The 27,140-nt window shown below is 41.9% G+C and overlaps 2 protein-coding genes across 5 annotated transcripts in view; one reads left to right on the forward strand and one right to left on the reverse strand.

The window, feature by feature from the left end:
- The window catches only part of GLS (glutaminase), a 64,947-nt gene extending 54,500 nt beyond the window's left edge, over positions 1-10,447 (forward strand). Inside the window, exons 15-18 of one of the 2 annotated variants that reach the window (XM_017828521.1) lie at positions 9,168-9,229; positions 9,494-9,570; positions 9,726-9,789; positions 10,114-10,445. In XM_017828521.1, the coding sequence (XP_017684010.1) occupies positions 9,168-9,229; positions 9,494-9,570; positions 9,726-9,789; positions 10,114-10,270 (360 nt within the window). In that variant the 3' untranslated portion in view covers positions 10,271-10,445. Of the gene's footprint in view, positions 1-9,167; positions 9,230-9,493; positions 9,571-9,725; positions 9,790-10,113 lie in introns of both variants that reach the window. The other variant, XM_017828519.1, reaches the window with a different exon arrangement.
- Positions 10,448-13,908: 3,461 nt separating this feature from the next.
- Positions 13,909-27,140, reverse strand: part of STAT1 (signal transducer and activator of transcription 1) — a 28,235-nt gene continuing 15,003 nt past the window's right edge. For 2 of the 3 annotated variants that reach the window (XM_017828518.1, XM_017828515.1), the window contains 11 exons: positions 26,688-26,729; positions 26,127-26,210; positions 25,500-25,598; positions 24,874-25,009; positions 23,031-23,086; positions 21,819-21,913; positions 19,406-19,545; positions 17,903-18,088; positions 17,286-17,361; positions 16,753-16,855; positions 13,909-16,165 (listed from right to left, as the gene is read on the reverse strand). In XM_017828518.1, the coding sequence (XP_017684007.1) occupies positions 16,142-16,165; positions 16,753-16,855; positions 17,286-17,361; positions 17,903-18,088; positions 19,406-19,545; positions 21,819-21,913; positions 23,031-23,086; positions 24,874-25,009; positions 25,500-25,598; positions 26,127-26,210; positions 26,688-26,729 (1,041 nt within the window). In that variant the 3' untranslated portion in view covers positions 13,909-16,141. Of the gene's footprint in view, positions 16,166-16,752; positions 16,856-17,281; positions 17,362-17,902; positions 18,089-19,405; positions 19,546-21,818; positions 21,914-23,030; positions 23,087-24,873; positions 25,010-25,499; positions 25,599-26,126; positions 26,211-26,687; positions 26,730-27,140 lie in introns of those variants that run through there. The other variant, XM_017828516.1, reaches the window with a different exon arrangement.

Raw genomic sequence — 27,140 nt, forward strand, 5'->3', positions numbered from 1 at the left:
ATATGAATGGTAGAAATCCGTTTGAAGCCAGTGGCTGAGTAGGGGAAGAGGGGAACAAACCATCTCTACTTGACCTTCTGTCCAGGAAGGCTGCACTTCTCCTTTGGCAGCTTTAGCCTGTATGCTTCCCAGAAAAGCAGATTGACAGTTCTTTTTAGGTTGAAGGAAGGGGTTTATGACTTCTGTTTTTCCTGGTGTCAAGAGAAATCTTTGGTGTATGTATTTGGTTTAATTTAAATACTTCTTACATTCATGCACAGCTTCTGTGACAAGTACCAAGACTGAGCTACTGGTACAGGCTTGTTTGGATGCTCACTGAACCTAGTGAAAACTCTTTGCTCTGTTTTTGGATTTTAAACAGACACTTTTAGGACCACCGAAAATTTTTTTTGTCAGTATGTACCAGGCAGTTAAAAAATGTAGGAAGTCAGAAGGAGAAAATTACTAACTTTATGCTAAAAGATTAAATTTGGATTTGAAAATGTTAATCGTTGAATTGCAATAAGATGCTTAAAAGCCTACTGGGATTTTGTCCAGCTTTAAAAAAAAAAAAGATAAAAATAATAACTAACTGGCTTGCCAGAGGGTTTTGCAGCTATAGCAGTACAGTTGATTTAGAGCTGCTTTAGGTATGGATACATGGAAATACAGCCTCTTGTGTGGCTGCAGTCTAGACATCACTCATGGGAGAAGCAGCTTTTGGTTGTATACATGGGTTGTGTTTGAACATGGCTGCTGGAAACTAAGGAAGAATAAATAAGTGCTTTGTGAGTCTTGTTAGTTTTCTATCAACAGCACAAGCTATATGAATAAATACTGTGCAAACAGCATTTCAAGTTAATTCTACCAGGGAAACTCCAAAAATAAACTCCGTGGCAGCAGCTAGGAAAGTCACTTGTGGCAGCTTTGAGTCCAAAAATAAACGCTGCACCCACAGCTCGTGAAACTAAAGGAGCTGGGTATGGTCCTCTGTCCCCAGCTGTGAAGAGGACCTTGCACCATCTTGAGGAAGAGAAGGGATAGTCAGAGGGTTAGAAAATGGGCTGGGGAAAAATATTGACAAAATCTTGTTTCCTGTGTTAGTTTCAAAACACAGAGGAGTAAATATTGACAGATTCTAAAGTTATTTTTGCACTTTCTTCAAATTACATGAGGAAACAAGGATAGATGGTGCAGAAGATAGGGTAAAGAGAGGGGAAAAGTCTTGGAAGAATAAATGAAAGTTTTGTGGAACAGCTAGCCTTGTTTGTATTTTCAAAAATGTCAATGTTTTAATGTGTGTAAGTATATGTATTAATTTTTGGATGTGTCTTATTATTATTCATAGTATAAGGGTAACAAAGACCTTCCCAAAGAATTCTGACTTTATATTATGATCCTGTGTTCATTTGAAGTCAGGGGAAGAGGCTCTGTCGGAGGCAGTCGGTGTTGGGTTGCTGTAGAGGTATGTGGGATCAGATATCACTCTTACTTGAAGCTGAGAGCCTCTTGCATGCTTCAGGAAATTATTTAGATAAATTACCTGTTCTTATGTAACTTAGTTTTCTGTAGAATAATGTAATGTAGAGGCTTAATCTAGAGACTGTTTGAGTGCCTTTAAGGATTGCCTATCCCTAGAAATATTCATGGGCAGAACCTGACCAACAAGCTCTGAGGCTGCTTCAGAGCCAGCCCTCACCTAAGTGGACACTTAAACTAGTCAGGGGGTCTTTTGGTGAAGAAGACACAGCACTTAAGTCCAGGAGTTGCATCCTGACAGGCTGCTGGCATTGGAGTGGGGCAGGCAGGTCAGGTCCAGGCTGTGCTTGGAGGTTTCTGCGTGAGGGGTGTTAGGCGTGCTCTGCTCCAGCTCTGGCACTGTGGCCATCAAAATACCACTTCCAACTCCTCACATACCCTGGATTTTAGAGATCTGTGTGTGCCAGACTGAACACCAGCAGTTCTAAAAGCTGTATGAAACTTCAGCCTGTGGGTAGAGCAATACCTACGTGCTTTTGACAAATCCGTATTATTTTGGTTGGGTATTTGTTTACAGTTCAGTCTTAGTTTTTACTTTTAAAAGTAAATGCTTCCCTTCCCCTTGGGTAATAGCTTTCACTTTATTTCATGGGAAACAAAGCAGGAGCTCAATTGCAAAAACAGACTTCTGACTGAGATTTCTTTCCCTAAAAAGTATAACTTGCCTTCGTATTGAATCATGGTATTTTAAAAGAAAACTGTGACAATCTCTTTTAGACTTGGGAGAGAGCAGTTTCCAGCTTATTGCAAATTAAATGTAAATACAAAAATGGCTAATTTGTAGAATAAGTGGCCCTGTCTAGTGTCTGAAGGTACAGACATTTGCGTCCTCTCTCGGATTCATCCCTGGTTAATCTTTGTCCTTTTACGGGCTGCTTATATTCTATGTTTAATTTCAAAGTTAAGCTTCAAAATTCATTTTGAGCAGGTTTGAGGGTTTTCTCTTTTGTTTTTCAGTTTGATTTTAAAACCTTACATCCAGGGAAGAAGTTGTCTAAAGGCTGTGTTTCAGGCATGGTTGAGTTACAAGTTCCGTGTGTAAAAACTGGATGACTAAATTGTTTACTTTGTGCTCTAGATTTACTTTTTCTGGTTTTTGTAGGTCAGCGTTGCTGTTTCAGAATATATACTGGTGTCTTATATTTCAGGATTTTTTTTCCATGGATAAAATAAGCATCTAAAAATCAGCAGTTCTTCTGGAGAGCAGGAGGAGTGATTGCTTTTTGCTGCCTACCCCGATGACCCTCACCAGGGGATCAGCTTTAGGAAAAGCAGCAGCTGAAGAGCGCTACTGTGAAGTTGAATTTCTGTTGATTCGGGAGCTTTTATTGCTTTGTGCTTGTGGCTCAGGTAAACTCTTTGCTCCTGCCGTCCTTGTTAGTGCTTGGCCATTTGCAGAGGCCTCTGGAGTAGGCAGAGTTTGGAGTAGCTGGTTCCTTTCCGCTGTGAAGCGTTAATCCCCGTTCACTAGACGAGTGCTCACCTTGGACAGCTTAACAGTCTATTTTTTGAGTTTCCGAGTTAATCCTGCGCTGAGCCGGATTAGCCGTGCTGTGTGCTCTGAACAATGGGTGCAAAGCTGAGCTCATGGGCAGTGGCTGCCGCCGGCCGTGGGGTCCCTGGGGCCGCCTGGCCCCTGGGCCTTGGCTCATGTGCTCCCTGTGTCAGTATGGCCCCGCCGTCAAACGGGGTGGGTGGCCTTCAGCAGGGCGAGGAGGGAATGTGTGGGACGTCACTGAGCCCTTTGGCGCTCGTCGTCCTCCCGGTTGTAACAATGTGCTGCCAGGATCTGCAGTTTGGAACTATCATCTGACAGACTTTTGGTATGAATAGGGAATTGGGCTGTGTCACCCTTGCTGTGCGTGCAGGTGCCCCAGGAAGGCAGCCAGGATGTCGTGCGTGCAGATTAGCCGTGCTTGGCGTGGGTGGGTGGTGGTGGTGTGGATAAGTCAGGTCACTTCCAGACAAGCCCTGCTGATTGCCCTGCTGTGCTCTGTGCTGGCCAAGAGCTGCAGGACTTCATTCCCATTGCCATGCAGCTCTCCTGCAGCTGGGAGGGTTTGTCAGGAGGCTGGGTGTCATGTTCCCATGGCCCTGCTTACCTGGGACCCGTGCTGGGATCCCAGTGCATCAGGCCTTGGGGTTGGGTGACAGTCACATGTCATTGGGGAAGTCCTGAGCTGCAAGAGCTGAAGTTTATATCCCAAACTGTCTCTATACCTCTGTGCTGTGCAGGGGAACATTTAAAACTTTGTTCTTCAAGCCAGTTGGCCAGGAGGGCAGGGTTCCCAAAGGGAAATGTTGTGTCCCAGTTTAAGCATAGAAAATGGGATGTGAGAGAAGTGTGCTGCTCGTTTTCTCTCAACTAGCTCTACTCTCTTTTTTTAACTCCCTTTGTTGTATTTGAAGGTCTCTTGTCAGCACACTCAATCCTGGTGCATAGTAAAGTTCAGATATGGTAAAGTTCCTGAGAAACAATATGCATTTAAACCCTTTTTTTCTCAATATTTTTAACATCTCTGAAGGCTAACCTGTGACGTCATCCCTAAATATCATGGAAAGAGCACTGGAAAGTTTAGGGGAGTTTGTTTATTTATCCTTGTTTGTATTGCCTTGAGCAGCACTATTATAAACTATTGGGCTTGACTGTATTGCTCAGCCACCTGGAGAAACAGTAAAGCTGTAAGTAATATTTTTTTAGAATGTAAATTCTGTTATGTTTTCAAAGAAATTGGAGGGGGAGATGTTCTCAGGAAGCAGGACAGAGTAGGAAATTAAAATCCAGATTCAGTGACCTTTTTAGCTAAGAGCTTCTCATGGAATTAATCCAGCTTTGAGCTAAATTAATTTTTTCTAAAGGATTTGTTTTCCTTACATGCACAGCTGTTTGGCTTTTCTCTTCTGACCCAAGTGCAGTGCAGAGCAGAGGCTCTCCCTGCCATGCTGGAGGTGTTGCAGTGATAGCAGAGAGGGACAGAGCCCTGTAGTGATGGGGACATGCAGGCAGGGACAGAGCACAGGGCTGGTACACTCAGCTGCTTGGGTTTGGTTCCCACTTGAGCTTTGGTTGGTTTATATTAATGATGAAGCGTGAGAGCCAGTGGGCAGAAGGTGTTAGGTCACTCTCCTGTCATGAGACTGTAGCAGTTGATTTCCATCTCTGGGCCTCGATTTCCCATCTGAGTGCCAAAAATGATGTCAGAGTTCTCTCTGTGAGGTGTTTGGAGTGGTCTTCTGTTGATGGAATTAGAGCCAGGCAGTGATAGACACACTTTTCTTCGCTAAAAAATAAAATCCTCTAAACCCAGTCTGTGTAAAGAGGGAAGTGATTCCATCTCAGTCTTGTACAGTCATTTGCTATTAGCCATCATGAGACCATTTAAATAAGTCTGGATTTGGGTGTGCAGCTCAAGTAGAAAAGATTGTTGTTACAAATGCTCCACCAAGGCAGTTTGCATGTTCCAGCTAAGCCTTTCAGATCGAGTAGATGTGTTGAAATTTCACTTGCACAGTGACTTCAGCATATTAACACTGAAGTTAAACTTTTTTTTTTATTAGATGTTTCAAGTTGGTACACTGAGAAATTGAAAAACAAAAGAAAAACTCTCATGTCTTGCCCAAGTCCTTTGACAGTGCACTTGCTGTGCGCTGGGCATGTGCTCCCTGAAAGGCAGAGGCAGTCCTTGTTCTTCTCTGTTCCTGTGTGGTCAGTTCACATCTGACCACTGCTTGAAGGAGACTTCTTTGAAACTTTTAACATAACCAGGTTTAGGAGATACTTAAAATAACTGTGATATGAAGCTTTGGACTAGGAATCACGTTAACACTGAGTTTCCCTTTGCAGCTTTCAGTGCCGTAGAACACTCTGTTTGTGCTTTTGGGGTTTTGGGTTGGTGCTTTTTTTTTTTGCCTTTTGGTCCCCTGTGTTTATCTGAAGTGTCTGCTGCAGCAGTGTGACTTCCTGCCACTCTGAACTCTGGGTATTTCCTTCCTTTTACTTGGCCTCGGTGTAGTTCTTGAGCAACAACAGTCTTGACTTTTCTTTCTTGTGCTATGACTGTCCTCACCCACAGACTTGCAGGACTGTTAGCTGGAAAGGACCTCTGGAGGTGGGGGTCATTTGGTCACCTCCAATATGAAGCAGGACTTGAATCCTCCATAACTTCATCTACCCGAGTCCAAGACCTCTAACACCTACTAACCTGAAGGTGAAAAAACAAGGTGTGTTTCTGATCTTTAGCATTGAATGACACAAGTATTCCTGAGGAACCTTTCTGTGCTGGTTTCACTGCCTGGATAACCAGGATTATATCCTGCACTGAGGAAAGAGTGTTGTACAAAAGAGGGTTTTGTTGTAGCTGAGTGAGCAGTGCTCTGTGCTGATGGCATGATGAGAAGAAAGCTGCCAAGTTCCTCTGCTTCGGTGCATGCGGGTATTCTCTCCCATTTGACAGAAGGTGGAACAGTTTCCACTCTTGGTTTGATTCTGCCATACAGCTGTATGGGAACGTGTGATCCAGCTCATATATAGCAGAGGGACTCCATCCCTTCTCATTTTATTAAATTTTCATAGTTATGGAATTATGTGCAGTAGAAAAAGGTAGTTCATGGCTGTTGGGTTGAAGGTAGTAAACTTTCTGTTTCCAAACATTAGGAAAAATTGTGTTCACCAGTGCAGTTATAGAAGCACCAGCACTGAATGTGGATCATGAGGATTGTGAGCCACTTGGTGAGAAACTCACTCACAGTCTCTAAACACTTAAATTAGTTGTCTTTTGCCCTACCTAGTTTGAATGGACACAACTCATCTGTCATCTTCACTGGTTTTTTTCTCCCCTACCGTTAAACCCCCCGAAATCTTATGTTTGCCACTCCCACTTTAGAGTTTATTTTGGTTCTTGATTTTTTTGCAATGGACCTCTTATTTCAGGCTAGTACTGTGTGAGTTTGGGGGTAAAGAATTTGTACTTGACTTTATGGCAGCTTAAGTGAGATTCTGCACAGATACAAAGCTTCTGGCAGCAAGTGCTGTTCACATAGTAATTTTTTCTCAGTGTAAATGATAGCCTCTTACATGATGATTTAGTATATATCCTTCTTGGATTAATACTCTCTTGAAAACTAAGGAAAGATCCTTAAGGTGCTCACGGAAATGGTATATTCTTACTTTGAATTCAAAAATGTGTTTTGCATTTGCAGATTTCTAAATTTTATTGAGTTAACTTTTTTTTTTGTGTGAACCCAGTAAAACTTCTGTTGTTTATGGATGCCTTTTGAACAATTTCATTTGTTCATTAACAAATTTTCACTTCATAAAATCTGTTAACTTTTTGGCCTGGGCTGTGCTGCTGGTAGAGTGGGGTTCAGTTACGGAATCAAGGTGTGTTTTGTTGCTAGTAAATCCAATTCTTCCATAAAATCATTGAAGTCTTTCTAGAAGCAGGAGTGATGGTAGCCCCAAAGGGATTGTTTCAGCTATGATGGCTACATTTTGCTTTTTTTTCTCAGCTTGAGCTCATTCTTGACCAGTTTCGGATAATTACTCGACTAATAATTGCCCTGCTAAATTTGTTGGTTTTCTCCTGTTTTTTGTATCCTATTACTTTTGCTGTTGTACAGGGAGCAGTAGTGTTTCTTCCCAGTTTTACTTCTTCTGAACTAAATAAGCAGATATTTTTTTTCTGTGTGTCTGGATTTGTATTTCTTTGTTTTGATCTGTTAAGAAGTTTAGATGCATAATAATGCAGCCTTGCATTTTACACACTATATCTTAAGAAAGGAGCAGCTTTAACCTCTCCCAGATTGCTGAGAGACCTGGCCTAAGATGATTGTGTTAGAAAGCCTCAGAAACCTCCAAATTACATTTTGTCACATCATTATAGAAAATGGCTTCTTAGCGAAATGTTCAGCTGAATCCAGAGGGATTCTGGGCCCTGGCTGCACTTGGAAGGTTTTTTGAAAAATGGAATGTGTGTTATTTTTATGTTATTGCTTTATTACACATTTGCATTTCCCAGAAACATCAAGAAGCCCAGCCAAAATGGTCAGTTACCTCTGAAATGGTTTTTATGAAAGACAAGAGTGTCCTTTGGTCATCCTAGATCCTGAAAAGGGAGAGTATTCAGCACCTGCAGGACCTGAAACGTGGGAGTGCAGCCAGCCTGGTCTGCCTGCAGGGCCCCAGCAGCAGAGCAGTGCTCAGCTTCTCCCTCCCTGAGGAAAACGCCTGAATCATCTTGATGAAATGTAGAGATTATGCAACCAAATTGCCCTTTCACACCTGTGTTTAAATACAGTTTGCAGCCCAGTGACTGTAAAAGATGTGCACTCTGTTGGGAGATTTTGATACTTCGGCGTGGCTGTGCTGTTTGCTATGGAAAGCCCAATGAGACTGTGGTTGGGTACCCTGAGCTGGACTTGCTGGTGCAAGTCTGTGTATCTGTGACAGCTACAAGATCACCCCAGGAAGGTAGAAATGCCGTAACCCTGCGGGGCAGTGGCTCATTCCCGTGGTCCTGCAACCCCGATGCTGAGCCAGGGCTGGAGAGGAGGCAAACCCAGCCATGGGGCAGCTGGGGGAACTGCAGTAGATTGTGGGTACTGGAGTGAGGATGGCTCTGTGTCCCCTTTGTATTTCCATCCTGGCCTTTGCACCACTTTCTCCTTATAGTTGGGTCTCTCTTTGCGTCAGTGCATATTTGAGGTGTAAAAAACAACAAGCAATTCCACAAGTGTGGTTTATAAGAGGCACAGATGTTGGCTCTTCTGTGGCCTTGTGAAAATATGCCAGTGTTCTTGCGGGAATCTGTGGGAGACTTGCTTGTGGGTGGGGATTTTTTTGTTTTGTTTGTTTCTCCTCCTTGTTGTAGAAGGTCAATGCAGCATCGGTTTCCTCCTTTATCTCTGTTTCTTGGCTGGTGGCAGCGGCAGAGCTTTGTAGACTCAAAAAGCAAAAGCAGCATTTAGAAATTTTACTGGAAATTACTGAGAAACAGTGGCTAGAAGTGGCTGTATCAGTTCATGAAAGAAGCTGATGTGGGACGCTTGAAACGATCTAGCTTGTCATTTTTGGCTCTTGTTAAAACTTGCAGAGTTGTTATAGCCAGGACACATTTTTAATGTGCATGGGGCGAGGTTGGTGTAGCCCGACAGTATTGTTTCTTCTCTTCTGCTAACATAGATTTCTCCTGGCACTAGGAATCTTTGCAGTTAATAAAAAAAAACCAAAAAACTTACTTTTCCAGAATGAGTTAGTCTTATGAGGAGTTCATGGTTTTATGAATTGTTAAAGTGATACTGTTTGTGCAATTGAATACTTGGTGTCACTGGGCAGTCAAAGAGAGAAATACGGTTTGTCCATCCAGCAAGCTCATATTTTTTACCACAGTACAGCAGAAATGCATGTTTTATAGTTCTTTTACTGTCTTAAATGACTTCAGCCTTGGAAAGACAGACCTTACAGTACTGGTAGCGAAGCAAGCTGGAGTGAATTCTTCCAGTGTTTTATGCTGTACTGCAAAATGTGGCCAAGCAAGGGGATACAATTAGCAAGTTTCATAAGCACTGAACCAGCTGGCCACGCTGGGCTTTTCTGGGTTTCCTTTTTGAGGAAAGAAGATCAATAAACTGGACTTCATCTCTCTTTATAGGTGAAGTCTGTGATAAATCTGCTGTTTGCTGCCTACACAGGGGATGTGTCTGCACTCCGGAGGTAAAAATCAGCGGGGGTCTGGGAATAGGAATGCTGCTTGTTTGGTTCCTGCTGTTGTTTATTTATGAACATACACATGCACTGCTTCTGTGTTGGGGACATTGAGCTGCATGAGATAGAGATTTAATATGTTCACCCAAAACTCAACCGAAAGACCCAAACCTAACCATCAAAAAGGTACCCTCAGCAGAGGGATGCTGTTCCATGCTAGTTTTGTAACTTGGTTCAATTATGTAAGACTTTTCTCTGTAATCTTTTTTTAAGATTTGCTCTGTCAGGAATGGATATGGAGCAAAGAGACTATGACTCACGGACAGCCCTGCATGTGGCAGCTGCAGAAGGTAATGTCTCCTCACATGTCGTTTGCTCTCTCTGTCAGTGGGAGGTGGTCAGCTTGCTTTAGAGTATCTTTGCTCTCTCTGTGCATACCTGCTTTTGTCTGTATATACGTGGGTGTATATAAGTACATATACTCACAAACCTGCTTTTCTTATAGGACATGTAGATGTTGTTAAGTTTCTACTGGAAGCATGCAAAGTGAATCCTTTCCCCAAAGACAGGTGAGTGGTTTTTATTGCTGGTTTGGGGGAAAGATGCTCCAGTACCATCTCCATACTCCCTGAGTGAGGTGTCTATCAAATAAGAGTGAAATGTATTGATCCAGTCCACTGAAGCAAAAGGAACCGGGTCCTTTTTTGTAGGCTCTGCAGAGCAAACAGGAATAAAAAATTATGCTCAGCTTAATGAAGTAATTCCACAGTTACTGAACTGAGTGTGGTCTGTGTGCTGAATTACCAGCACAGTATGTAAAGAACTAGATTTTTGGTGCTTTTGGCTCTGTGCTTCACATGCTGGTCTTAAAAATACCGTGTTGCTTCTTGTAGGTGGAATAACACTCCTATGGATGAAGCTTTACATTTCGGACACCATGATGTTTTTAAAATTCTCCAAGAATATCAGGTCCAATACACGCCATCAGAGGATTCCAACAACGGGAAGGAGAACCGAACGGTTCATAAAAATCTGGATGGCTTACTATAATCATCTTCAGCTAGATCCTAAGAATCAAATCACTTACCTATTTAATTGTGGTATACATAAGTAATGAAGAGCGTGTGTGTTTCTATCTGATAGTGGTATATATTTTACAGAAGTCTCTGTTACTTCAGTGTTACGTTACAGGAGTTTCTATACGCACAGGACAAATCCAATCTCTTCAAAAGAAACAAAACCAACTAAGAATCTCCCTCCATAATGTGAGCAATATTACCTCATGCTGCATATAATTGATGTATAAAAATATTTAGCTGTTGTTGGCTTTACTGTGCACTACTTAATTTATTTTTGTGTTCTATGTAAACTCTAGTCTGTGGTCAGGAATTTTTTTGCTGAATTTTTTTTTTCTCTAGCCCTCTGTTTCCAGTATGGCCAAGGTGAGCCAGAGTACTGTCAGGTATGAGCGTCAGTGAGGTTTTTTGAAAGCTGAAGATGCTGATGTAGATTTAGGCTGGGTGTGTTAAGTAAGGACCTGCACTTATCTTTTGGAAAAAATAGAAAAAACCTGTTTCCACACAACCTTGTTTACATAATATAAATATCACAGAGTATATAGGTGACAATTGTCAATGGTCTAGGCTTGTTCTTAGAGGTAGTCTTGTCAGGGAATGTGTTTAAAGGTTTGTTTGACCAAATGGCGTAGGGGAATGTGACTTGTAACACTGGTGTGTAGTGGGGTTTTTGTTTGGAAGCGTTTCTTTCAGTTCCCTTTGTCTTGCCTCCCTCCTCTCTCTCCATGTTCAGCTGCTAAAGTACTTCCCTGTGACTGGGGAAAGCGGGTGCTTCCACTCCGTGCAGGTGTTCCTTGCAGGTCTATTTGCACTACAGCAAGCCTTGGCAAGCCTCAAACCCCCTCTGGGGCTGGCAGGTGGTGTCCTGGGTGGGTGCACCAGGAGCCAGCGAGGGGAATGGAAGTACAGGAAAGACAAAGAACTAAACCAAATACTACATGTAACTCTGAACTAATTTAGGCTTGTAATAAGGAACACGGACGGAGTGAAACAGCTTTAAGGAGCATAGAGCCAATCAAAGCATGAGCAGAGCAGGAGATAAGCCAGGTTTTTGAGTATGTTCTCTTCCTGCACTGCCATCAACCAGGGAGCAGGATATTGCATCAGTGAGATTCCGCTGGTGTAGAACAGGAGTTCAGCACCAGGAGCACAAGTAGGTAAATGCCTTTTGTGGTGGCATTTAATGTCTTGCCACTGGAGCCAGCACGGCACTTGCCTTGTCGTGGGAAATGTAGATGTAGATATTTGTTGTTTGCAGGAGTACAATGTTACCACAGCTCCCTGTCCCGTGTGCAATTGCTTCTGCCAGTACTGTGGCACAAAACCTCAGAAGTGAGCTGTCACTTAAGATACTCACAAAACACATCAGTTGTTGGACATAGGCAAGAATTTTAGCACAAGAATTTTAGGCAAGAATCGCTTAGCACATGGAAAAGGAGATTGTGCTTGAGAATTGTGTATATGATGGTTTTTATCCTAACACGTAGTGTTCAAGTCATTAGATCTCAAAGTTCAAACTTTCTGTGTTTTGGCACCAAGATCCTCCTGAAATAATGCCCAAATTCTTTCTAGAATGGCCCAAGCACTTTATAAAGATGATCTGAACCACATTATCCTCCTTTAGCAATGGGTACACTAAGGCTTAGAGAGAAATAACTTCTCCAGAGCAACCCAGCAGGTCAGTATAGTTGAGAACAAAACCTTTCTAGTTCCTGTACAGTCTCTTGTTGATATGCCATACTGCCTTCCTGCAGGGAGGACAAATCACATGGAAAAGTGCTTGGTACTCATCACAAACAGTGACTGTCTTCATGATGATGAAATCTTGGAAGAGTCTGAAAGTCTGAAGCCCTGAAATAGCATTTTGAAGCTGGCTGGCATGGTTATCAAACACTTTTTCTCAAGAATTTTACTGTTCTTAAGATGGTTGGGTTTTTTGGTTTGGTGGTTTTGTTTTTGTTTTTGTTCTTCTGAAGATCAGCTATTTTTCTGAAGGCTTTTAGCCCCTTCTTTTCACGTCCTGTGTCACCGCCACCTCAGTTCTAACCAAGACCTAAACAAAACAGCCTCTTGGTTCTTTGTTGAGCCACATCGGTCACTGAGTAGCAAAGGCCTCTTCTCTGCTGCACCCTGAACTAAATTCCAACATGTTTTCTCTGGCAACAGATCTGTTGGCTGTAGTGTAAATGAATACTTTCAGATGGATTCTACTTTAGTATTCTGAATTTCTGTGGTAATCTGACCTCTTCCATATTTTTTCCCTATTAAAACACATCCTATAGCTTCTCAGAAAAATACCTGATTTAGCTTTATTTACCTGACATTGCATTGTTCAAACTGGCATTTTAAAAAGATAAGTATATTATATAGTACACATATATAAACAAACCAAAACCAAAAAGATTTTAACTGGGTTGACATTGAAGATCACAGCTGTCCCTAAAGTTAACACTTTCATACCGCGTGCTTTTAGCCGGTCTTAGCTTCAGTGCATTTTTGCTGGTTAGTTTTAGTATTTTCTCATTGTGAGAAGATGGATTATTTTGTAATGTCCAATTCAGCAATGCAGCTACTTAGACATGGCGTTATTTATGAATATAAATATATGCAGTACATTGGTTTGGCTGTTTATCATTCATGACACTGACATGTAGATTTTACAGTAAATAGCTTTTGGTTATCTTATCCAGCGCTGACTTCCTTATGCTCCAAAGAGGATTCCCCCACTCCTTTGTTTTTATGTCATATATGTTTCTTCTGTATCACAGCCTAAAAATCGTTAAGCTAACTTAATGCTTTGTACTCAGAAATCTTGTGGTAGTCTTAGCATTAATTAGCCTATCTTTGTGAACAAACTGTATTGTACCAGATTTTTTTGCTTCAGAGCTGGACTATCCGTGACTATACTTACTGGCAGTGTACTTCTGGTCATTGTAATTGACTGGGCTGATCTTGACTTTAGATTCTGTATTGTGGGGACTAGACAGTGATGAATGTATTTCTAGCAGTTTCCCATGAATGAATCTAAACTTGAGCTGTACTGGTTCTGAAAATGAAAGTTATTTATTTTGAGAAATAAATTCCAGATAGTGTTGCTTTTTACAGCATAATAAATGGAAATACCAAGATGATGATGGTGGTGGTTGGTTTTATTGGTTATCTATGTGACTGCCATTGAAATAAGTCTTCAGTCACGGAGAAGGCTGTCCAGGAAAACCTACTCTGGTCATTTGCATTGTGCAAAGCTTACAGGAAATCAGAATTAATTTATATAATCTAGCTTTTTTCTGATTGTTTTTTTGAAACCTACACTTCCAGAGCTGCGTTCTTTTACTGATTGCTTTTTGTTAATGCTGGAATTTTTAAGTGGATTGTCCAGGTACTTTCAACAGCTCTGGCTTTCTCTTGCCTACTCTTCACTCCTGCTATCCTTTATCACAGCAACAGTTTCTTTCCTTTATTATTCTTCTGGCTGTTCATATAAAAGCCCAACAAGCATGAGACAAGGGATCACATCACTTAATAGCCTCAGAGAAAAATGATGCAGCAGTGGTCCAGCTTGGTAGCTCACAAAGGTTAGCTATACATCAGTTATCCTACTGATGACTCAAATTAGAAATTCAAGTTCAGTTTATTGAACTTAGGGTGGGGAAGAAAACAAATCAGTGAAGTGATACAATCAATAATAAAAAAAAGTTAACAGGCACCTTCTAAGTACTCCAGAGCAGACTGACCTGCTACAATATAGAGAATTAATAGCATCCATACCTCCTTAGGCTTCAGAGCTTTAACACTTTAGTTATACAAGCAAGTTTAAAATGAGATACAGAGTAGTAAACTACTGGAAAACATATCATCTTTGTAGTAAAAGTAGTCAACAAACAAGAGATAGGACAAAAATGTCAACTGACAGTTCCATCTATTTAAAATGGCAAAAGAATATTCCATTGTGGAAAAATCACTACTTTAAGAACTACTGGAAAAACTAAGCCATGAAAAAGGCTACTGCTTTAAATCTCAGAAGAACATTCCACTCTGGTTGATAAAACAAATATAAAACTAATAAAGACAAACTGCTGCATATGGAACATGAGTACAAGGTGTAGATCAAGAAACAAATGCTTTTTTTATTAACAATAAAGATACACATTCAGCTAGTTACAATAAGATAAAAGCAGTAAGTTACCAGTTGTGATATCCTGTAGCATTGTTAACCTTAGTAACTCAGAGCACCAAAAATAAGTCAGTTTGGCAATGCTTTCCTTTAAATACATATAGGTCCTTTAATTTTTCTCCCGAGCTTTTGCAGGGGGCACATCAGTCGTCTTGGGCGTAACACACTAAACTGCTCCAGTCTTTTATCTCCCAAACAGCAGCTGCTGGATCTAGAGAAGCAGCTCTGTAACCTCTGTGAGTCCCATGGGCTGCTGCTGCTCTCCCAGGTGGTGGGAATAGACTAGACAGCAGTGGGGGGAGAGGCTGCAGTAGCACCTGAGTCACCGCTGGGCTGGGGCTGAAGTTGGAGGTCACCTTGTCCAACCCCCTGCTACAGCCAGCTGCCCTGTTCCTGTTGCTGTTCCACCTGAACCGGTGGGATCCAGCACAAGTGCTCTGCAGTCCCTCTGTTCCTCTGTGTGCTAATTAGCAGTCTGCACTAATAGATACCCCTGGTGCAGAGACCAGCTGCCTGAGACAGCCTTGCCTCTGAACTGTGAGTTGTTAATTATCTTCAAACATGCTGAGAAACAAATGTGTTCCTCCTCTGGTGGAAAAACAGTTTCATCCTTTAAGTACCACAAACTGCATGTCCTGCAGCTGTTGTTCTGTATAAATTTAACTCCCTCACTTTCCTGTGCCTCATCCCTAATCGCTAACCACTTCATTATCAAAGCCTGTAGGATCTTCTAGCTATTCAAATCAACAGTTAAATAAATGCCCTGGTTCATAATGCATGAGAAAACTGAGTTCCATTCCACCTGTTATTAACCTAAATGGGGCATGTATTATTGTGAAAGATAGAAGTGACCAAATCCTCACCTTGGTAGGCTAAGCACAGTGAGTAAAAACATACTTCAAGCCCTTCTGCACCCTTTTTAAGAGTAGGTTTTCATTTTGTCTTGATACTCTGCAAGACAGCATGACTGCAGTCTGCAGAAGCTTTAGTCCTGATTGTACACCTGGGTTTGCAAGCTCAGCATGTGCCAATGCAGCTTTAAGGTGGTGTCCTAAGAAATGCTCTTTATGTGAAAGATTGTGCTAAACATCCTACGCAAGGTTATGCCTTACAGAAACCGCAAAAATGAAATGCAGGTAACATTTTCTGTCCTTTCAACATGCCATGCCTAGAAAAGCTAAAACCACAGCAAACTTCAGCAGCACGTGGATTTGGTGTAGAGTGTTTCCCTTTTCCTTTCTGTGATGCAGATGAAAATGCAAAGCTCTGGAAGTTCTGCAGAAGTAGTTACACAGAGGGCACAAGCTTTCTGAGCAGAACCTCTGCAGAAGAACCAGCTTTCCTTTGAAGCCTTCTATGTACAGCCAACTGTTTTAAACATTACATTTAACTAATTCCCTTAAACATGAATGCGTGTTTCTCCTATCATTCTCGCTGAGGACCTCACATTCCTATCCTCTTCTCTTCCTCCACTCTTGCTAACTAAACAAAGAAGTGCACATGAGGAGACTGCTATTGTTGATATTTCCATTAGCTAAAAATTGCTACTGGACCTTCAGGTTGAGAAACCAAAGAACGGCAGGGAAGCGTGTCACCAAGGCATGGACGGCAGTGCAGGACGCGAAAGCGAATCAGCCACGTTAACGACGCAGTAAAAAGCTCAACCAAAGCTCAGAGCTGCATATGTGTACACATCTGCAACAAGAAAAGGAAATGTCCATTAAACAAGCCAAGTAAGCCCTAATACTCAAGTATTTGCTAACCAGAGCATGACCATGTTCTCCCTAAATAAAACCAGACTCACACCTTAAGATCCAACTACCCGGGGAGGGGGGAAATCCCATACTTTAATTTTGATATTTTTTCTGAAGCACATCCTGCAAGGACAACACTGCTCTGTTAACAGGAAGAATCTTGGCAGCACTGCCAGAGCAACACATCCAAACTGCACTCCTACTCTAGAGGCCCTCCCCACCCAGACCCCACAGGAAGGACTACAGCGATGCTCCTTCCTCCCTTCTCGTCTTCCCTCCACCTACAGGGTACACACAGGAAGCTTTGCTCTCCTGTTCTTCACCTCTATCCCCACAGACAGGTGGAAAGAACAACTGATGGCAATCCCAGTTCAACTCTGGATCCCCAGCTTTCCCTACATGTGTGAAGAGATATGTTCTGAAGTGTTCACTTGTGTTAAGTGTCTGAGGTACATCTGGAGGGGAAAAAAAGGCAAAAAGCAAGTTCTGGCTCAAGCACCCTGCAAACGGCTGGTTCATGATACATACCACAGTGTCAATCTCTGCCGGGCCCACCATCCGAGACACCTCATCAAACTCCTCAGGAGACATGGGGAGCAGGTTTTCTGGAGACTGGAGCCTGGAAGGGTGGCTAATGGAGAAGAGCAGGGATAAACCTTCAGTAAAGAAATGAGGCATAGCTGGGCTACCATGTCTGGCTCTGAGGCCAGAAGGCCACTAAAGAGGCCTCTTGTGAAGAAGACCTGGCCTATGAGCAATACACCAGGCTTTGCAAAGCCAGCCAGATGGCTTTAAGTGAGAACTGGGACTACTCAGGGATGCACATCCTAATCAAGGAAGTCCAACAAGTCTTTAAGAAATCATTTGTCAGTACAACTACCTGCAAGTTTCTAGGGTTTTTATCTAAAAATGGTGTTTTAAACACAGCACTGCATGAATGATCCTCAGAGAGGAAATATTTGGCAGGGGCACCTACACCTTAAATACTGTGAAGAGACATGAACTACAGCTAAATACTTATGATCAGTTCTTAAAAATACAGCATTTTTGTGGACACTTACACTTCAGACACAGAGATTAACTCAGTCTTGATGTAGCCGTTTCCCTTGGGACCATCCAAATCCATTGGCTCTGGTGCTTCAAGGAAAAAAAACAAAACAAGCATGTGGGTTTGTGTTTTTTTTTGCAAGTTTACTTCACATTGCCATCTTCATTGTACCAAAAATAAAGCCTGTGACCCAGATAATGTGCAAGTCTCGCCATCATGCATTTTACAGCACTACGGTTAATATATTCCATTTTTTAGTCAGATTTTCCTTTTCCCCTATTGAAAATGGGGAAAAAACCCCCTTCCATAGCCAGTCATGTTCCAGCTGCTAGTGGGCACTTACATTTCTGAAACAGCTCATGGGCTTGCATGAAAGCCGAATTGGAGGGCCAGTGACAATTATGTTTTCAGGTTTTGATCTGATTAGATCTCATGTTGTGCCTCTTTAAAAACAGACCTTTTCTTAACCTATAAAGCTCAGGTGCCTCTTCTGACCTTTTAGCTCACCATGGGACAGACTGCCAAGAAATTCAGGCCAACTGCTTCCTTTCTTTCCATGCCACAGGAATTGCACAGTGCCCAAGTACCTCAGGAACAATATACATGGAATCAGCCACTTATAGCACTCACCCTCCTTAGGCCTGGAGTAGTATTTGCCAAAGGCATTGTCTTTGGGTATATCTGGGTACAGAAATCTCAGTGGATTTTCAGGAATGTTTTCAGCTGCCATCACTTTGTAGTTGCGGATGATGTCGGGGAAAGTCACAGCAGAGAGCTCCTTCTTGGTGTAGGGTTCTACCGAATGGAACTGGAGCTCTGCAGAGGAGAGAAGCAGCAACTCTTAAAGGGGGTTTCAAGGTTTTTTCTAAAACTGCTCAGAAAAGCTGCAGCCACTTCTACAAATTCAGAGATCAAAAGGCAAAAGGCCTACCTGGATGACACCTACTGTGCTGCAGGTAAATATTCAATACCTGTCAAAGGGAACGTAATTGTTCTGGGGGGTAGGGAGGCATATGGGGGAATAGCACACAGTGATGGCTCTTGATGTGCTTTTTATTCAGAATGACTGATGTGACTTGCCCATGGAAATTAACTGCAATATTTCGTTAACTGATATTTCATTAACTAATTTAAGTTGTGCTACCTTTTCAACCTTCTTCCAAATTATATCATTCAAACACTGTTGCCTGTTAGGAAGGTTGATCCAAATACACCACATGAAGCTCTTATGAATCATAAGGAGAGACAGATAAAGCCTCCCTTAGTGCTCCAAAAACTATCACCCTTCTTTGCTTCATTTTTGGATGTCTCAGGTATGAAGGCTGCAAAAGGAAAGAAGTTGTGCAAGTACATTCAGCAGTTTCTTTTCCAGCTGTAGTAGGTTTGGGGCTCATCCAAGTGAAGTGTCCACAGCTGCACCATGGTGGCAGGTGGAGCTCATTATTAGTGTGATAAGGGGAGAACCCTGATTGGATATGAGGGAGGTTATATCTTTTTGCAGCTGTGATGTCTCTAGGCTTCCTTGAGAGAGGAGGAGAGAATAGTTCAGCTAACTGAAGAAGTGAGATCTTCACTGGCCCTTCTGGACAATGGGAGGAAGGAGAACTGCTTGGAAAATGAAGTAAGTGAACGTGTGGTTTACCTGGGGAGGAAGGACAAATGTTCCATGGGCCATGAGTTTGAGAAAGCAGTTTGAGAAAGGAGTGTTGCACACAAGATGTACGGGGAGAGAACAGTAATGATGAATGTGGCTGTAGTGACCTTTTCTTAGGCAAGAACTCTCTGATTAAGATGGTGATGTGGGTTTGGAAGAAGATGGAGGTGCATGTGTTTTGCTGGGAGAGACCCTAAGGAGGCAGGGTATACAGTCTGGGCAGTTTTTCTTGTCAAATCTCCAGGCCAGAAGCAGTACCCTGGAAGTGTTACTAGTCCTAGTTGAAACCTTGAATAATCCACTGTGTGGCTTGAGCTACACCAAGTATGGCACATGCCTGCTGTTGCTTGTGGCCCCCTGCTTGTAAGGGGGGGGGGGCTGCTGCGGTGGTGTGTTGTACTGGTCCTCAGTGTGGAGGAGAAGAGCATAAAGACTTCTTGTTCTGATGTAAGTAGATGAGCAAAGAGTAACTGACTTACCATTTTGAGATCCCTCTACCCAAGTAAACGTGATTGCTCCCTCTCTGCTACTTTCACTGAATCTTAGTAAAAATGTTCCTGGATTCTGGTCCTTCAATAAAGCACGTTCTCTCTCTTTGCTGATGAAACCCACAATGCAGCTGTAATGTTGAAAAGAAAGAGCTGAGTTACTCCTCAACATAAAACCTAAGCTGTGCTGGGCTAGCGAGGAAAAAACTTAACAGCTTTTGTCACTTAAGAGTTGAAGTACTTGTAAAAGCCTCGCAAAAGGCTTTGTCCTGAGAACAGCTGGAAAGCTTAGCAGTAGGACTGCCAGGCTGGAGTCAGGTGGTGATTCACGCCCCATGGAAGTCATGAATCACCACAGCTTCCCTCAGCACTCTCACTTTGGCCTGGTGGCTTGTACAAACATTGGTTTTGAACTTAGAGTAAAAGAGATTGTCCTTTTTGCTGTCAAAGCTGCCTCTGGGAGCAGAAGTGGAGTTATATGTGCATAATATGGTCAGATCCCAGCTAGCAGCTAGTTTTAACTTCAGAAGTATGTTAAGGAACAATTATTTCTCCTATTTGGCTGATGAAACAAAGGTTGCTAGCCTACTAGATTGCATTCTTACAGGTGTGGGGTTTGCTTTGTTCCTTGTGCATGTTTTCTGGAGGAACTGTTTAAGCCTGTGTGACTTCAACCCCCCAAACTCACTATGTTCAGCAAATGTTACTGCATAGGCAAGGAGGCTGATGTGGTAATTATAAGAGACTGGTTAATCTGAACAGGTACTGGGGGGGAAAGTACTAAGGCATAATCCTGGCCAACCTCCAGCTGTTTGGTTTTGGTTGATTTGTTGGTTATCGTTTGGCTTTTTGTTTTGTTCCCCCCCCCCCAAAAGTCAGAATTTCACTGCACTGTTTCTTATTCCTCAAAATACTGCATCAATAATGAACTTTTGAGTACTGCTACTGTCTTTGTGTGCAATAAGTCAGGGGGGAAAGTGGGTTTTGCACAAAAAATACTAAATGATCGTGATTTTGCTTAGACTTTCAGATGCTGTAAACTGTCCTGTTTTATAGGGCTTCGGCCGTTTGTTTGGTAAGCTTTGTGTTTTGTTTGCTTTTAAATGTGTTCCGTGGTCAATATCTTGTGTATAATGAAAGTCTTTTGTTGCCTTATCTCTCAAAAGAAAGGCAAGTGTTCTTGAGGCTGTAATGCTTACTCTTGTAAGCAAAGGAGTCTCTGTCCTAATGAATACTGTGGATTTGTCTCTTTCCCACTGAAATATCTTTGTAGTTAGATAGTTTTTCCTTTGGTTTCTCTTTTTGCCTTTCTAGGAAAAAACGATTTGTGACTATCCATCAAAGCCTGCTGAGAGAGGAAAAGCTAATAGTACTAAACCTCTGAGTTTGATTACCTTCAGGATTTAACTTGCACCTCTTTCTGTTAAATCCTAAGTGGGGGTTTGCTCTCACAACTGATAGCAAAGAGCAATGTTATTCAAGCCTCTATCAAAGCCACATGCAAAACCAATCCTGTAGGCACATCACCACACTGAGGTGGAACACCAAACAGGAACTGCAATTCTGCCTCAACAGTGGTGGGAAATGTTCCCACTGCACTGCAGTCTACTTAGCAAAGAAATAGGCAGGGTTTGGGCAGTGAAACAAGCCTACCACAGAGGGCTTTGACAGAACTCGTCTGGAGTTGGGGGGTAATAATGTGAAGCCTGCTGCTGAATGTAGCAAGACAAAGCAAACCTGCTGTTATGGATCCTGCAGACTTGTGGGATACCAGGAGGCCCCACTGTGAGTGTGCTACTTGATAGTGTTTCATAATGTGGCTAAAGCTAAAATGCAGGATTTGACTTTGGATAAACCTAGTTTTGGCAGAAATTGGAAATCCCAGAATCAAAAGTTTACTAAACCAGTATTAAAGGGCTATTCTTCCTTCTGGCAGAGTCCTTCTACTTAGTAATAACCTTAGAATCAGTGAAGACTGCTGTGTTGTGGGTGCACAGTGCGGGTACAGGCGTTCAGAGTCTGGCTGCTGCCACCTCCAGGCGGCTCACAATAGTGTTTGTTTGGGTAGGGGATTTGGTTTTTTGGTTTTAAAGATGGATGATCGCTTTATGACTTATCCTTCCTTCAATTTTCCTTGGCTCTGTTCTAGGGTGTGGAGAGAACCAACTTACAGTGGGAGTAGAGGCAAAACAAAACATAATCTTACATTCAAAGCCCTGCTCTGTGACTTAAATGGGACAGCTCAGTCATCTGATCTTCTTGCTTTTAGCAGTTGCCTCATCAGAGGCTTCCTCATTACTAGAATTCACTTGCACAAGCAACCTCACAACCTGAGGATGCAACTGCTAGCCTAAATGAGAAGTCTGAGGCAATGACCCCATTTTAAACTTCACTCAGGTCTTACCCATCATTCCAGAGACACAGGAGATGTTTCTTAATAAGCTCCAGGATTCCCTCAATCCACAGCCAAAAGGGGAAATTTTTATCATTTATATTTTCCTGAAATTCAGAATATGGAAAGGCGGGAGTGGGACGGGAGAGAACAGGGGTAATAAGACATGAGTTTTGTTAAGCAGCAGAGGGGAAAGCAAGGTTTCAATCCTGCCAGTATCAACTTGTTCTTGCATTTTTCTCCCTCTCTTCCACCCCCCTGCCCATATTCTCTTATGACTTTTTCTGTCTCTCCACTCCAGAAGGACAAGGACCATTGCTAATGAACCTTAAGGCAAGAGAAATGCCTGTCTGAGCCTACAGTACCCACAAACATACGATCCATCACCTCTCGTGTGCAACAGTGCTGGTCTAAGAGCAGATAAGACTTTTGTTCCTGCCTGGGCACTGTTCTTATTGGGGTTCTTGGACATACAAACCATCCCATGGGACTTTTGCCCAGGCTGGGTAGCAGCTGAGCTTAGAGACACTTTCAGTTCAGACCTGGATCTCAATTTCTCATGAGACATCCATATTAATGAACTCAAGTGTTTGTAGGTCACCAGAACTTTGCTCTTCCCCTGGCATCTGCTCCTGCCTGCTGTAATCTCTGGCTTATCTATACCAGTTAAGGGTCTAAAGAAAGAAAACATGAAGAGTCCTCCTGTTTTGCTGCAGCCAATATTGCATGAAATATCATGATGTGGTTTTCTGTCATCTACTGATCCTCTTGGCCACCCTGTTCTAATCCTCACCCTAATCCAGTTGCCCCTGGTCTAGGAAATGTCCTTCACTATGATACAGAAGAGTTGTCCATCTTGCTGGTTGTTTTGTTTTCGTTTTCTGTAATAATCAAAATAGAGAACTATTGTGTTAATAGCCATTGTATTAATAATAATGAAGATGGTGAGTTTGAAAGATGCATTTTTTTCTATAGAGTTTACATAGATCTAAAGGAACCTCAAAATCATCTTCTCCTTGCTGTTGCAAGCCCTTTTTCCTCCTTGTGCTGCTACTTTACCCCACCACCAAAACCTCCCATGACCATGTAAGCTTTAGAATAATTAGCCTATGTTAGTAAAAAAGAAGGTATCCTAGGGGAAAAACAAACAAAAAATGCCCAAACAAAACCCACAGCAAACTAAAATGAGCTTCTTCTTTTTCAATTTTTAAACTTCGTTCATACCTTGCAGAATCTTGTCCAAGGAATAAGGCCATCGTGAGATCCTCCACTTGTTTGCCCTGAACACAATAAACTCATTTCAGTCATGTTCCATAATTTACTTAGTAAGGCTAAAAGTACTTAAAGAACCAAGTTCTGAGTGTTTATGTACAACTCAGCTGTTGGACTAAGAAAGAAAAGGAAGGGCAGGCTACTGTGCTTGCAAATTCCCCCTGCAGTAGCCATGAAAAATTCCCCTCTGATGAGGTTTTAAGATAACCAAATTATTTCAGCAGACCTTGCATAATGGGAACCAATTCATACTGACACTTTCTATGCTGTGCTACACCTAACACGTGCCAGTTTCAAAATGCTTCCAGGAAGGAGACTGAATGCTTGCACAATTCTTTCCAGCAAAATAAGAAGACTGCAGCCCATAAGCTCTTCCATAGGGGCTCAGCAGACCTTAGAATATCTTTGAGATTAAGCACTTTCCTGTCTCTATTCTGGTGACTTGTAGGCTTTTGCCCCAGAAACTCTTGACTCTAGATCTACCCCAGCCACAAACACATCTTGCTCCTGTTGCAATCGTTTCCCCTGGTCTTGTTTTTATGTCAACAGTGTTTCATAATCACATCCAAACCACAAAGAAAAATCCTATGCTGTGATTACAGTAGCTGCAGCTTTGCAGACCCCGACTGTAGTCAGAGCCAAATTCTTTCCATTAGAGATCATAAATATGCTTTTCCCTCTCATGTTTCTAAAAATAAACTGGGTTAGAGGGCTCATTTCTGATGCTGCTGGTGTTAAAAAGATCAAGATTCTGTCAACTTTCACATTGAAAAAACAGTAGGCAAGTTGTATCCTGGCACCCTGTTGGTTCTGTGTCTCCTTGCACTAAGGAATCCTGAATATACAGTGTTCGATGACCAGGAATTTTTTTTTAGCAGTGTGATATTTTTATCTGTAGAGATAAATGTAGCATTCCTACTGTTACCAGAGCTTGACAAAGTCTCTGCAGTTCTGAAATGCACGTTGACCATAGAAATATGTCATTGGTCTCTTTGTCTGTGTGTTGGTTAATTAAAAATAAAAATATTCTCTTGGCAGATTTCTGAAAGGTAATCTATTAAATCAGTTGTTTTTTGTCGGATCTTATGTCTTAGGGAAATTAGAGGAAGTGAGTTAGAGACTGGAATGCTCTACTTGCCACCTAGACACACTAATGTCAAATACCTTTAAATATAAATGCTTTCTGAAAGTTTAGGTTGGTGGAATATACTGAACAACAGTATTTTTATCTAGAGTCTGCTATGCAAGTGCCCCAGCTATCAAGGCAAACTGCAAGGAGTTTGGATAGAAAACTCATGGCTGCTGAGGCTTTCACTAAGCACAGTCATCTAGGAGATGTTCAACTTGATATCCTTTAGTGGTTTCATAGTGTTTGCACTTTAATACTGCAACTATGTTTATGCAGGCAGAGTAAACCCCCACTGTAGTTGGGGGCATGCATGAAGTTAAAATGAATGGAGGTGGATTTAAAATCAAAGCCAAAAAGATGCCAGGAAACAGCCACTTCAAAGACTGACTAAACATGGGTGTTACTTAAAAAGGCAGAAGTAGCCCCAATCTGCCTTGCTCTAATGCATAAGACTCCTAAGTTAGAACTGCAGATTTTTTTTTCATGACCTGATCTCATTTACAAGCTCTACCATACTGAAAAGTGGAAAATGCTTCATTGCTACAGAGTGATGTTGTATAAGTGGTAAAGGCATGGGAACAGAATGAAAACTTAAAATGGATTGCAGAAAAGATGTAGAATTAGCTTTAATTCAAACAGACCATCTGTGATGAAAGTAGACCATACCAAGTAGCTTCTCTCCCAGCATGCTCAGCTGATCTGCATTAAGTCCTCTCTTTGTGACAGAAGAAAACTGCCAGCTCAGAACTTCAGAAAGTTTAGACCACTTTGCACAGGGTGGACTCAGAAAGAAGGACAAGTTCTAGAATGGAAAAGAAAAATACAACCTATAGTTAATAAACATTAATTTTGGAATGCCACCTGAGTTTTTAAAAGTGTATTGTCAAAAAAAAAATAGATTTAAGAATGGATGTCAGCTTGAGACAACTCTGCAAAAGCAGGCTCCTATTCTGACAGGCACTCTTTACCAGGAAAAGCTGTCTCTGGGGCTCTGCTTTGGACATGTCTTTTCCCAGAATTCCCGGATTACTCAAGTGCACCATATTTTAGTTCTTGAATGTTTATTTGGCTCCTCAGTGTGTTCTGTATATACTGAATACAGGTATACTACCCTTCAGTGGGTTTCAAACGTTGTTCTGCTTAGGACAGGGAAGTAAGTCACTGTGCCTCTCTCTACACCTGAAAGTTATTAAGTCATCTGCAAGGGAAAAAAGGTGCAGCAGCTACTTGCATACAGACAATGCTTGAAAATTACACAGAGAATGTGATGCCATTTTTTTTCTTGCAAATACCTTGGGATCAGTAGACAGCATGTTGAACCACAGGATAGAAGCCCATCCACTGGGAAGCTGGCTCACGTTTGAGATCACAACAATGGGAAGGGATGTGGTCTGAATGGGGCACAAAAGGAAACATGTCAGGCTGCCTTGTACTGCTGCTGCAATCCTCCTTGAGATTACCCACAAACCCGTTTCCATTTTAATTCTCTGCTTGCATAGTCTTAACTTTTTCAATTGAAGTTTGTATGTAGGGGAGAAAATGTCAGTATGATGAAATACTAGAAAGACTTGGGTGATTTTTTTTTTTTCTAATAAAGACTTTCATTTAGTGTCAGTTATGACAGTACTGATGATAGTAGCAGCAGAATTCATAGCATATTGCTTCTGAAGTAAATACCTAGAGGGCTTAAACTACAGGGTTGGTTATCAAACACTTTGCACAGCACATCTACTCTTATTTACCCAGAGATCTGACAGCATTCTCACTGTATGTGTCAATACAGAGGTATGAAGTGTCATTCACATACTCTGAAATAACTGAAAGTACTTGATATGCCGGTACTTGAAAAAAAAAGTTTAGATTTGTCAGGATGAGTGACATACAGGAATTTAGGTCCATCTGTTTCATCTAAGACATACCTCTAGCTCTACTACCAAGCCAGGCTGGCACAGCTGCGTCTCAAAACTCAGAGAGTGAAGCTCTTCTGTTACAATGAGAGGACCCTTTAAAAACAAAAATGAAAAGAAAACTTTTCAGGCACTGCAAATTCCTAGGGTGAAGGTAATAGGGTTTTATCATGAAGAAAGCTCTTTTCTGCCCATGGTTACCTGCCCTAGACCTCGATAACAGCTCACAGGGCAAAGTCAAGTAACAATGCTGACTTCCTAAAATTGCCTCTCTAGGTACTTTTTATTTTGACTACTACTTAGAAGTCACAGAAAAAAATCTGTGCTTGCCAGAAAGTCCTGTTAAAGCTAGATGCCAGTGAGGGAGAGTGCACCATTGCCATTCTGGCAGTAGTTCTCACTTGCAGACACCTCCTACAGGGATCAGGTTCTAGGAACACTGAACTCCTCCCCTATGATCTGTCATCCTGTGTGTGTCTTCATGGGGCTCAGCAGAGAGCATTGTCTTAAATGCCTGAATGCCTTTTTAGAATTATGCAAAAACTTTACGAAAAGAAGGTTAGTGCTGCTTACCTCATTTGTTCTGGTTCCTGCATTTTTCTGTTCTTTCAGTTGCTGCAAACAAACAAAGAACCCTGTCACTCACTCACATCAGCCACAAATGGAAGTGGTACAGGATAGAAACATTTGCATGCTGTAGTTACTCTTCTGTATGCAAACTTCCTGCACTAGTGTCTGATTCTATTTGGTTCTAAGCTGTGGAAGCCAAAGCATTAAACTGTAGGTAACTGCCACTCTTTTATATCTTTTTATCTTTTAAAATAGATATTGCACAGTTATGATGTAATGCCTTTATGTAAGAGGTCTTTTAAGAACAGAAGCAGTATGAAATTAGGATCAGATTAAATACTGGTTTATCAAAGTACCCCTCTGAACTGGATGACAAGCTCTAGACAGTCTCTGTTCTGGACAGTGAAGGGAGACTTCCATGTTAAGTGGTTCTGCACTTGCGTTTTTCCTTTCCTT

The sequence above is a fragment of the Lepidothrix coronata genome, unplaced genomic scaffold (genome assembly GCF_001604755.1).
Source record: "Lepidothrix coronata isolate B3197 unplaced genomic scaffold, Lepidothrix_coronata-1.0 Scaffold149, whole genome shotgun sequence".
Lineage (NCBI taxonomy): Eukaryota > Metazoa > Chordata > Aves > Passeriformes > Pipridae > Lepidothrix > Lepidothrix coronata.